This window comes from Ammodytes marinus (genome assembly GCF_949987685.1).
Source record: "Ammodytes marinus genome assembly, chromosome: 13".
Taxonomy (NCBI): Eukaryota; Metazoa; Chordata; class Actinopteri; order Uranoscopiformes; family Ammodytidae; genus Ammodytes; species Ammodytes marinus.
Window position 1 is genome coordinate 23,497,755 of NC_137217.1, and position 12,952 is coordinate 23,510,706.

The 12,952-nt window shown below is 40.6% G+C and overlaps 1 protein-coding gene across 2 annotated transcripts in view; it reads right to left on the bottom strand.

Moving 5' to 3' along the window:
• Positions 1 to 7,428: 7,428 nt before the first annotated feature.
• Positions 7,429 to 12,952, bottom strand: part of bcam (basal cell adhesion molecule (Lutheran blood group)) — a 47,753-nt gene continuing 42,229 nt past the window's right edge. For both annotated transcript variants that reach the window (XM_080040227.1, XM_080040226.1), the window contains 3 exons: positions 11,961 to 12,102; positions 11,293 to 11,392; positions 7,429 to 8,855 (listed from right to left, as the gene is read on the bottom strand). In XM_080040227.1, coding sequence (XP_079896353.1) covers positions 8,853 to 8,855; positions 11,293 to 11,392; positions 11,961 to 12,102 — 245 coding nt within the window. In that variant the 3' untranslated portion in view covers positions 7,429 to 8,852. The remainder of the gene's footprint in view (positions 8,856 to 11,292; positions 11,393 to 11,960; positions 12,103 to 12,952) is intronic.

The window sequence follows — 12,952 nt, forward strand, 5'->3', positions numbered from 1 at the left end:
ATGCTACACACACACACACACACACACACAGGGCCGCCGCTCCCTATACGCAGAGTACGCAGACTGCGTAGGGCACCAAGTTCCTGGGGGGGCACCCCAAAAAAAATAAAATAGGGGAAGGTGGGGTGATTTGTGCATTTTGGAAGTTGCAAAACCCCTTGTTTCTAGAAAACCGTGGAAGAAATTGGAAATGTGACCACATATTTAAGAAGAGCCATCCATTTGACTCATCCTGTAAAGAAGGGAGACACAAGGAATAAGATATAAGCACATTTAAGCTCAAAAAACTGTGTTTTGCCTTTCAAAGTAAAATTTCCATGATCAAGGTTTTTTGATTATTGTGTCTGAACAATTATAGACACGTTTGAAAACATTTGACACATGTTTTAGTGCTTTGGTATGCTATACTTTGAGTCTATATAGTTAGCACAATGTCAACCCTAAATTGCTGCATCATGCCTATTATCCAAAATTCTGGGGATGGGGTGATTTGTGCGCAAGGGCCTGGGTGAGTTATAAGTAAGTAAGTAAGTAAAATGTATTTATAAAAGCACATTTATGACAGTTTGCACTGTCCAAAGTGCTGTACATAGTGCATTCAGTAGGTAAACAATGAAGGTAAAATAACAATAACCAAAATAAAAGACGTAAAGCCCATACATCCACATAAACACAGATAGTAGTGCAGAGGTAAGTAAGTAGTGCAGAGGTTAATGGGGAGGAAACACCAGGGTGTACATATGGGTTTTGAGCCTTGATTTAAAGGCAGAAATGTAGGGGGAATCACATTTGTCAGGTGGCAGTTGGTTCCACAAGCACGGAGCAACTAGTGCAAAGTACATTTCTGAGAGTTGTGCCAGTGGCATGGCTGTATACGCTGGTCACCAAAAGAAAGTGATTGTCTACAGTAGCTCAGAAGAGGGTGACATCTCAATTCCACTTAACGACACCACTGATGAGAGTTCAGATGGCCAGAAAGATGATGATGGTGACTTTGTCATTGTGACACAATGACGCACAAATCACCCCACTACGTGGGGTGATTTGTGCGACAAAACAACTTTTTTTCCGAAAGCTATATTTCTTAAACAGTTTATTCCAGATCCAAAGTTTTTATTGCCAGGGATGCACAACATCCTGAAATATATGTACATATTTGAGTTGGAGACATAACTGTCAAGGCCTGACTTTAAAATCACTTTGAGTAAAAAGTTGCACAAATCACCCCACCTTCCCCTAATTATAATTATAATTTTTTTTTTTTTTTTTAAATTAAAAAGGAAAAAGAGATGGTCCGGGGGCCCCCCAAAATATATATATTTTTTTAAAGTTCATGATAATCATTACATTACAAAAAATATATAAATTAGTTATGAACAGGCCCATCGTTGTTTTTTCTTAATTGTGTAACCTATCCAGGGGTGGATTACTGCACAGGCACACCGGGCACAGGCCCAGGGGCCCAAGGGCTCAGGGGGGCCCTTAGCCAGAGATACTGATAGTAACTTTTCATGTTGCATAGTCAAAGAGCTCAGTCACTGATGTCAATAACAGGGTCCAAAAAGGAATAGCCTAAATATAAGTACTCATTAAAATGTAACAAGATAGAAATCATCATGGGCCCCTCAACTAGTAGGGGAGAAATACAAAAGCAAGTTAAAAACAACAGCATTAGTAGCTCTGTCTAAGGGGGTTGAAGGCCCCCTCACACATACACAAATAAGCTTTATATGTGTGAATTCTAAATTGTTCATATCCACCCTTTATCTGTTGAAATGGGCCTCTCCATCATAGAACATGGGTCTGCAGACCAATCTACTGTTTTTACAGTTGCAGAGTAAAGAGTGCTACCTGTTTAAGAAAAATCTGAAAAATAATGTTCCTTCTGCATCTCAGGATTTGATATCTCTCTAGTCTCTAAAATTTCCTCACAAAGTGCACCAGATTGATGCATTTTACTTTAAAAAGGTAAAAAAAATTCCGGGGGGGCATACCCCCGGACCCCCCCCCCCCCCCAACAAGGTACAGGGTCCCTCCAACAATACCCCAAAATCCTGTGGGAAACACTGACTTCCTTAATATGTTTTTGCCATTAATTGTATGTATCCGTGTAGAAAATTCAGTGTACCTGACTGGATAGGGACAAGTGGGGGGCCCTTTAAGAGTGTAAGCCCAGGGGCCCATTATCTCATAATCAGTCTATGATCCTATCACTCAATTCCTTTGCAAAGTCAGTTTTTTCACAAGTTAAGCTGTTCTTTCTGTTAGTAAAAGCTGGCAAATGTGCCAAAAAGCAGTCGCAGAGATCTTGCAAGGGCAAAAAAATTCCGCTCGCGCCCTGCGGACGCGAGCTTCTGGGTGTTTTTTTTTTTTTTTGGGTGGGGGGGGGCATCACTGACAATTTCTGCTTAGGGCACCCAAAAGCTTAGCAGCGGCCCTGCACACACACACACAAACAGGCACACATTAAACTTTTGGCCGATAACCCTGCTGGATTTGCCTCTCATCCCTCCAGACACAACACAATGTGCCTTCATAACCAAACACCACATACACTCGCCTTAACACTCACACTCACGGATACAATAAATGACAAAAAAAATCTTGCTCAGGGCTGCGAGATAGATATCAGAAGTGCAGCAGATATATGCAAGCACACACAGGTCAGTGTAACACACACACACACGCACACACACACACACACATACAGGTACCCTCTCTCAGTTATGTCTCATAATCGCAGCCAAACAGTAAACACATTCAGGGCCACAGGATATTAAACCAGAGCCACAGAGGGCGATAAACACATTTATCACCCAAGCGTCCTTTCATTCTTTATCTCTGTCCACCTCCCTGATATACACCTTCACCCTTCACCTCACTCCCTTTATTTCCTTTCGACGCCATGTTTGTTAAAAGCCCCGAGCTGATGCAGATTTATGACATCTTAACAAGGATTCGTCTGTTTTTGTCCTCCGTCACCAATAACTACTTTCATTTCCTCTCGCTCTGACAGTAAACCCTCCTACATATATCTCCTCTTTCAATTTGCTTATTTCCCCATCCCATTCCCCATAAATCCATTTTCGGTTGGCATTTTCCCCTTTTCCCAGTCTTTTTTAAGTCTCTTCTCTATCAATTTTCTTCTACTTCCTTTCCTTGACACTACCAGTATTAGTCTCATTGCTCATTGATAATGCAGGATGATGGAGCACATATTGTCAGTGAGGCTGTCACCGGAGCCTTGTCCAACCTGGATCCATCACAACACTGCATAAAGAGTAGTGTGTCAGTTTTTCTTTCTTTGTGTGTGTGTGTGTGTGTGTGTGTGTGTGTGTGTGTGTGTGTGTGTGTGTGTGTGTGTGCACAGGGGACAGACAGTGTTTGTCATCCCTCAATAGGCTGACACTAAATGGCTAAATCAGTTTAAAGCTACTGTAACTAAACCCAGTGGAGGCAGTGGAAAAACTCACAGGGGGTGCAGGGAGGGAAGGAGGGAAGGAGGGAGGGACACTGTGAGGAATGACAGTAATCCTCCCACACTGGTAGCAGGACTGAAAAGCATTGATCCTCTTATTCTTTGTAAAACAAAAAAGGAGGATCTCTCTCTCACACACACACACACACACACACACAAAGAGAAACACACATAGGAAAACAGAAAGACAAACACACAGTTACTCAACACACACGCGACCCATCACACACTTAAAGCCTGGTTTTACAGTACTACATTTACTCAATTATTTACCTACATGGAAGCGAGTACACATTTAAAATGATTTACATAACCTTACTTAGCATGTCACAGACATCTGTTGTGCAGTTTATTGCATTATCATGCAAAGTTACAGTAATGTTATCACTTTTCAGAAAAAAAGCTTAAGCGATTATACATTTTATACATTATCTTTCCTTGTCTTGCCCCAATGCTAAGGACATTCTTCATTCCTCATAAGAAATGACTTTATCTTAGACCCTTTGTGGAGAAGCAACTGAAAGAGCAAACGTTTCAAGGCTTCATCGCAGGTTTTATATTCCTGAAAAACCCCTGCAGATGCTCACATGTATCCTCGCCTCCATCAGCAGGGGACGACACTGACACTGTTATTTACAATTTCCATAAATTTCCTTCCATCTGCCAATACGCTCTTAGTGCTCACTTCTGTCCTGTACCGCACTGGCAGCTTTGTATTCTGTGCACTGATCGATTTCTCTGGGTCACATTGATGGTAGACTTTTAATTTCCTAATGGAAAAGCCGGCAGAGCATAGGAGGGGTAGGCGTTTGGACATTGGCTCTTATTGGCCCGTAACCATACAGAGCCTGTGTACATGTATGGTGTCGGGTAAAATTGTGTCACAAAACAATGCCACATTTATAACATGTAAAAAATAAAGCATTGCTCGGGTTTTTAGAACAAATCTTTTCATCCCCTCTCTTGGTCAATCTTCACATAGCCAGTCATGATTACAGCTGCGATTGACAGGAGTTATCTTACTGACCGCACAAAGCCGCACAGCAATTTGCTGATGAGTGACAGCTTCATTTCAACTCATTTCTGAAAAATGAAAGCTGAGCCGATCCCTCAAGCAGTTATCGATGCAAAACATCAGCTTCCAGCTAGTTTTTCTGTTTTGTCACAACAAATCATGGGATCCGTAAATGTAGGGGGAAATTTACATAATGCTGGTCATATCAAAGAGATTAAACTAGGAATCAATTTAGATGCCATCTTCTAGGAAGTGTAAGAAACAACACACATGGATGAATTGCATCAAAAGCAATTTGAATTCTGATTGGCAGACACTTTTGGTCTGTTGTGTGAAGATTTGTGTGAAGAGATGATGCTCAATGAGGTGTAATTGTAATCACTTGCCTAGTCATAAGGCTAGACAGAATTTTTTTTGTTGCGATTATACAACTGTGTGTGTCTACACCAGTGGTTTTCAAACTGTGGGGCGCACCCCCTCTGGGGGTCGCGGGATTATGGCAGGGGGGGGGGGGGGGGGGCGCGGATGAATATGTGAAAAAAAAAAAAGTTTTGTGTTTTTTATATTAAGATCACGGCATAGCTGGACAAGAGTTCTTCTGCTTCGTTCCTCTCACTGCATTTAAATGCATTCATTATATTACAGAGAAATAGGTCTCGTTAAAGAAAAAGAGCACCAAGCCCAACCCAGAGGACCCTGCATACATTTTTTTATTTTAAATTAATATTTTTATGGAAAATCCATGTGTCTTTCTTCAATAGCTTCTAATTCATCAGACCCAGTGTCTCCAAATTATTTGTTCACACAAAATTCCTCATATTTAGCCTCTTAATTTTCCTCTCAAAGTGCACCAGATTCATGCATTTCACTTTAAAAAGGTGAAAAAAAATCTCCCGGGGAGCATACCCCCGGACCCCCTTAGGAGAGTCTGGTTCTCCACTGGCTACTATTTTCCTCCATCTGGACATTGGAGGCACTAGCGAAAGAACAATGGGTGTGTGAATGACATTTAGTCAATAATTTGGGCAAGTCTGTTTGCCTATATCTTTCTGACTCCGCTGCACACTCAGTCACTACTATCCATACTTAAAGGAAGCAGGATTAAAACACTAGATTAAGATGTTAAAATGTATTAAAAATGTTTTTAAAAGCGCACAAAAATGTTTAGAATGTTTCAAAAATATTTTTAAATTTGTAAAATAATTAAAAGATTTTTAAAGAAACACACAGGGATTTAAAACATTTTTTTTTGGGGGGGGGGCTCCGCTGAAATTTGTTCTCTGAGGGGGGGCTCACTTAGCCTGGCTCCGCCCGCCCGCCTACTTCCGGCCACATTTTATTTTCCCTTCAGTAGTCAGTCTGGGTGTACAGCCCATTTCCCAGTTTTGCCGGAGATTCGACAGCCGGTCCAATCAGCGAACAGAGCGAGTGGCTGAGAACGATGACGTCGAAGTCGCGCTCCAGTTTCAGTTGCCAGAAGCCGGCTCATGACACACGTGACGACCAAAGGTTATGCGATTGGTTGGCTAATCCAGAGTGGCACTGGGCAGATCCAATAGTTTTAAACTTTAACAGACACCCGCCTCCATGAGTGAACGTTTGCCAATTACAGCACTGCCAGACCTTCTGTACAAATGAAATGAAGTACGATGGTCTGGTAGCACCAGGCTAGGGCTCACTCTCTCACACTTTGAAAACCCCTGGTCTACACAATGATTTTCAGGTTTCTTTGTTGTTGTGATATTGCTTAAAGGAACTTCCCCAAACAGGTTTTGCAAATTGTCTGTTGCAGAGATGGGAATAAAAACGCAGAGAAAATAGGGTGGTGATTGGTTTTCTTGAGTTTTTTTTTCATTATAAATTCTACAGAGCTGGAACAAAATAAAAAAGATACATCAACACACCACAGAGGTCACAACAGAGTACCACAAAATATACAGTATACAGTACACAGAGAGAGAAGTAAAGCACTGAGAATATCTCATAAAAAACATCCTTATTAAAAAAAGAAAAAGGAAAAAAACACACAAAACATTTCTCTCTTCTCTCAGAGTGAGTGGAAAAGCATGGGAAAATAAAAACTCAGTAGTTCCAAAATAATTAAGAATCCCCCTCTAAAAAACAACTTTTATACCACAATATTTGTATATAAAACAGTAAATAAAAAATAAAGTTCACTTATCTATCTTCACCTGCCATCACAGGTTTGCTAACAGTCAATATGGCAAGATCAGTAGACAGTAGAGCTGCAACGATTAATCGACGATTCGATTATTAATCGATTATTAAAATAATCGCCAACTGTTTTGATAATCGATTAATCGTTTCGAGTAATTTTTTAATAAAAAAATTCCAAATTCTCTGATTTCAGCTTCTCAAATATGAATATTTTGTGGTTTCTTTAATCCTATTATGACAGTAAACTGAAATATCTGTGTGTTTTGGACATAACAATACATTTGAGGATGTCAACATTGGAAAATGTATCCAAATTTTTCGTAATTTTCTGACATTTTACAGACCAAAACACTAATCGATTAATAATCGAGAAATCGAGAAAATAATCTGCAGATTAATAATCGTTAGTTGCAGCCCTAGTAGACAGACATTAAAAAAATTAAATGAGCCTTGTGGGCAGAGATAGTGGTTTGAGGTGACCTTTTTAAAACAATTTTTTTTTAATCCAGGCCATTGGTTCCAGTGTACAACAAAGTAAAAGGACACGTCAACCCGCTATCAAACCTCTCCGGCTTGCCGACAGTGTGGAGGGGAGAAACAGAAATGCCAGAATCGCGTACCTACACACAAAAACATTGCTGTTGTGACACTCAAACATCTTTCATTTGGTTTAAAAATAAAAAGTCACATACTCCAGCATTAACCCAAATCCAACCCACCCACCCACCCACACACACCACCCCTTCCCTTCCCTGCTTGTATCAAACTAGATTGAACCATTACCAGTGATTTCTCTTTATGGGTGAGTCTGTGACTACTGCACCACAGTCTAGCCTAATAGCCCAATTTTTTGTTGTGGGGGAAAAACGACAACACAGCAGGCCAGGATTTGAGATTGTCGACCAATTTCACCAAATTCCACCAATTTGTACAGTGAACGCTGATGATAATTGGGCTTTTTCAGCCGAACCGCTGTGTGCTGTGCTTGTGAGAATGGTTTCATCCCAGAGTATATAGGACTGCATGGCTGTGAAAGACTTGGTAAGAAATTACAGACCCATGCCAGTAGCTGAGTATAACCACTTCATGCACAGTACACCCTCCTGCTTGATGGACAGGGAAATCAGTATTTTAATTAAAAGGAAAAAATGGAGAAAAAAGAAAAACAATTGAACTTTTTGTGTGCTAACATAATATACTCATATGCTGTAAATAGCAAGATCACATTTTCACAACCGAACAGCTTGCTTGTTTGGTGGCTTTTTGAGCTGGATTTACACAGGGAAGCAATTTTATAGAGAAACGATTGGGCGTCGTTAAAGGCCTGTGCTGTTTTCTACTGAAAGCTAATTAAGGATATTGGGGAGGAGAAAAAAAAGAATAAACATTCACAGGTGGCAAAAATGCAATTAAACGAACAGCGCTAAAGCAGAAATGCTACAGCAATGTGTGCCAAACAGTGTGCTTAAGGGATTAATGCTGTGAGCGTAAATCATCGCCTAGTTATTGAGGTGTTGAATAGAACAGACTGGCAGCCCATTGATAATTTTTTTCCCCCCAATATACCCAGCAGAGAGCACAGAATTTAAGTGCAGACTCCAAGACAGAAAAGGCGGTTCAGTGTTACGGTCGCAGGCGGACACGTGCTTCAGAAAAACACAGTGGCTTACGGTAATGGAATTTTTTGTGTTTCATTTGGGGCAGATAAACAAGATTCTGCCACCGTGTTTTGGATTGGGTGTCCGCCACGCCTCACTGTGTACAACTCCATTCTGCAGAGGAGTCCACCAAAGATGTGATTGATTGATAAACAGAATCAAAAGAAGCCAGTGATGTCACATTATTATTTTGCTTTTGATGTGTGGTTTTAAAACCTGTGCTAGCGTAGATGGATGGAGTTCAATCTTAAAGGGCAACTCTATCTAAAAAAATTGAAATAAAATTCAAAAAAAGAGAAAAACTCCATCGAACTCTACTCCAGGTTATAAAACAAGCGTAACCAATTCCAAAACATGGTGCGCCTCCCAAAGTCCCCAAAACAAACCAATTTCCATGCTCCACCTCCTGTTGTATACCACTCAATCTAGTGTAGTAAAATAAAAGAATTGCCCTGTTGTCTTCATAGCTGGACTCCTCCTTCCCTTCATCCCTCTGTCGGTGACTTTTCATTGTCTTGTTTCATCACTGTCAGAGAGAAAAAGTACAACATAGATATGACCAATATGTCAACATTATGGATGTTTTCTTATAACGATATGAAACACCGTTAAAACTTTTAAATAACCTCTAAACAAATTGCACAAAAAAACAACATGCACAAATGCAAACCGAATGCATAATATTATTTAACTTCATCAATACATATTCCCTTCACATATTCATTCTCAGCTTATTCAACAATTGATCAAGTGCTGGAGAACTGTCATTTCAAATTGATGCTTAGGTTTAGTTTTCACTTGTACATGTGTTGCCCATCTTCCAAAATGGCCACCATGAATTTTAAAAGGTCTTAATTTTCACACAAAAAAAATTTGGTCTAGTTTCTTGACACTCGAACCAAAATTGTTCTAAAGACCCTTACCTTCCATTTAGAAGTGAAAACAAAACTTTCGCATCAACTTGAAATTAAAACTTCAAATTGCCTATACATGGCCCCCCACTATAGCCCTTGTATTATATTTACATTCATATAAATAATATTTTTCTAACACTGTATGAAGGGATCAGGTTATCTTGGTTGGTGCTTGCACACAAATGTGAGTTCATTCTTTGACATGCTATACAATGGGTACTCACAGCTGGAGGCAGTATGTGTCTAAAGAACTAACTAAGCATTTTTGGGGCCAACAATCTATCCCTGCCATGTGTTCTGCAGCTGGCATTATAAGCTGTATGCATTATAAGCTTCTGCCCCTTTTTTCACGTACTTGATATAGCTGGTGTACGTTGTACAAGTCACGATTTGAGTTCAACATTAAACTGTCGGTAACTAATGGCTAATAATACATCTCTTTATTAAATCACTGGAAAAAAAATCAAGGTAAAGCATACAGCTTTTACATCTCCTCGTAACTTCCATTTCAAAAGCTGAATGAAATGTGTCCGTGTGTCGCCTTCGAATCTTAAATGTCATACAGTTTGCCGACGGCGGTTTCAAAAATCATGTAAAACAAGACTTGCCTAAAGGGGCTTTTTACGTGTGCACACAAATATGCCACTACCACTACCATTACTTTCATGATGAAATGTTTGGAATCTGTGATGAAATTTCCAGATGAATCAGTGCAGCTGTCAGACTCCATCGTTTGGTCTATTCGCTCTCTTTGAACTCAAACTGGCTTCAGACACTCGATCGGCATGGCATATGTTTCTGAACACATTTCTTATTATCGCACATTTTTATGAAGGATCTTTCTACGCAGGTTTGGGATTACTGTCAAATATTAGACTGCTTTAAAGTTACTATTATTTCAAAAACTCATAATACTAAGTACCAAGGACTTTCTTTAACAAGTTGAACTGATTCCACCTGCTGCATGAAGTCAAAACATGACTACAGCCTTCAGGAAATCCCCCAGTGTCTTTTTTGTCTTCTGGGATAAAAGTTTGCATTTCACAGTCCTGACCACAAACAGTGACTGTGTTGAAAAAAAAAGTGAGTAAATGGAAACTATGTGAGGAGGCCATTCAGATTAGGATTGGCTTTGTTTTCATCCACCGCGCTGTCCTTGCTGGCTGAAGTGTCCTCGACTTACCCCTGCTTACATACACGGTGTTGAATAATAATTTTTTCTTGCTTTTGCTCTTTTGTTATTCTTGTTTTTATTCTATTTTGTTTATTTTTCCCTCTTTTTTTATAGACACTATGTTTGTTTTGTGGCTATGTTTTCAAAAACTGATAAATAAAAAGTTTAAAAAATAAATTCTTTCCCCCTTGGAATCTGGTGAACTGTAATTCATAAACAGTTTACCTTCATTGTTGGTTTGCCCTATGACGATTACCAGCTTGAGTTCACTGTTGATCTAAACCAAGCCCCAACCACAGCGAGTTCTACCAGCATCCAATGCGGAAGTGACAAAAATTGTAGTAGCACCGGGTGGCCACTAAGGGCAGGTTGCAGAAAAGAGCAATTTTTTGTTGACTCCCTTGTTAAATATGCTGTTTTCACAGCATTATTAAACCTATTTAAGGCCTGGTTCAAAAAACCATTCTAGTCCGTATGTTTAGGTCATATCTTCATGACAACACTAAGGGGGGTGAATTTTTTTCTAGCAGGCTAGTTTTCATTCTTTTGGAGGTTAGAATGTATGAATAATTAGGGGCGCAATCTCGAGTGACAGCTATCCGTCCGTTGTCCCTCACTTCACCTCGGAGTTATACGTCAGCTTGATGGGCGTATTTCCCTTCCCCCGATGTCACATCAATGCCCTTTTTCGGTAAGAGTAAATAAGGTAGTCAAAATCTGACAAGATGGCAACGCGCATAGGCCAGGACGATTGGATGCATTTGGAATAACTGAGGTCAGCTCGGATGCTACATCCATTTTATATAATATCTATGATCTAAACCCAGGTCCTTAACCCTGAACCCTTTGATGCTACCTGTGTCACTTGGCCTTACCGGTTCTGTGGACGGTCCCCTGTTTATGAGACCGGCCTCTTCGTTGGCCTTCTCTGACTTCATCTCCACCACAATGTCAGTGTTCACGTCTCCGCTGGCCCTGCACAGAGAGATATAAAAAGAAAAGATGTAAGAAACGCATTGTGAAGAACGTTCTTTATCTACCTTGCTTTGAGAATTTGTCTTCCACAGCTAATGAACAAGGCAAACCTCGAGCATGTTGATTTCTGTTTAGCATTCTTCACAATGCTTTAGACATTAAGAAGGACACTGGGCTTTTTTTTATAGATGATGTCAGCTGAACCTCTAACATTTTGTCAACAGCTCCAAATAACATCAATCAATTTGCAGATTGCATTTTTTTCATGTGAATTAACTACCACAAATTTGCACTTTATTATGTGCAAATTAAATGATTTTTTATGATCATTGATTTTTTTGATTTCTTGTCAGCACTTGTTGTGTCAGCACGAATGTTTACTTTAAAATGTCTCTGAATTATGGGGGAGGAGCCATAAAAAAAAAGCGGGCAAACACGAAAATTAACAATTGATTCATTCGTACATTCTTTATTTATTTGTGGATTGTGTGCCATTCCAAAACATTGCCACTCCAAACATTAATCCCACCCGCCTGCCCCTCTTCTTCCCCTTTATGTCTATACTCACACTTCCTTCTTGTCCTTCTTGCTGCAGGGAAGCTTGCTCTTCTTGTTCAGGAAATAGATGAGGCCCACCAGCAGCAGCAGGAGCAGAACACACACCACCACGGCTATCACCACCCCGCTGGAGCCGCCCTGCTGCGACTCGGCTATACGGCGCCGCAATGGAAACACGGAGGGGACGGATGGAGGGATGGTTGGAATGGTGGAGGGGAGGACAGAGGTGTAGGGAAGGTGGAGGGTGGGGGAGGGGCAAAGAAGGATTGATCATAGTAGAGGAGGTGGATGGGAATGGGATTTTTTTTTGTTGGATTTGGAAAGGGGAATCATGAGGAGGTGTGTGGTGATTGGTGGTGTTTGATTCGTGGGGTAGAAGAGAGATATAGAGAGAGAGGCAGTGGGGAAGAGAATCATTTCATTCAGGGGCGACCCCGGGACGGAGAGAAGAGGTAATGGGGAGGGAAGGATGGAGAGATGGAGAGGATGGGGACGGGAGGGGTTCCAGATGAAGACAACGGACGGAGGGAGGGAGGGATGGGTGGGTGGGTGGAGAGGGGGAAGGAACAGGAAGTGGGATGTGGGGTTAGTCTAACTTTAGAATGCATATGGCTGAAAAGTGATGGAACCCAAAATTGGGGCCCTATAGCACTCACAGATAATAACAGACACCTGACCAAGAGCCAGAAGAAAACAATGAACATACTCACCCCATCCAACTACACTTGTATTAGTATACTTGCGAGGACAATACACAACAATAACTATATCATATTTGATGTTGTTCTACATAATCTATAGTATATACCATAATAATATATGTAGTGTTTTGAAGGCCAGTAGCGTTTTGCCAATTTATACAATGGCCATTAGGAATTGTTGTTTCTGATTGGCTGGTGGGTAGGCCTTAAAGGAATAGTTCAACATTCTGGGACATATGTTTGTTAGCTTTCTTGCCATAAGTTAGATGGGAAGAATGATACCACTTCTGTACCTGTTTGC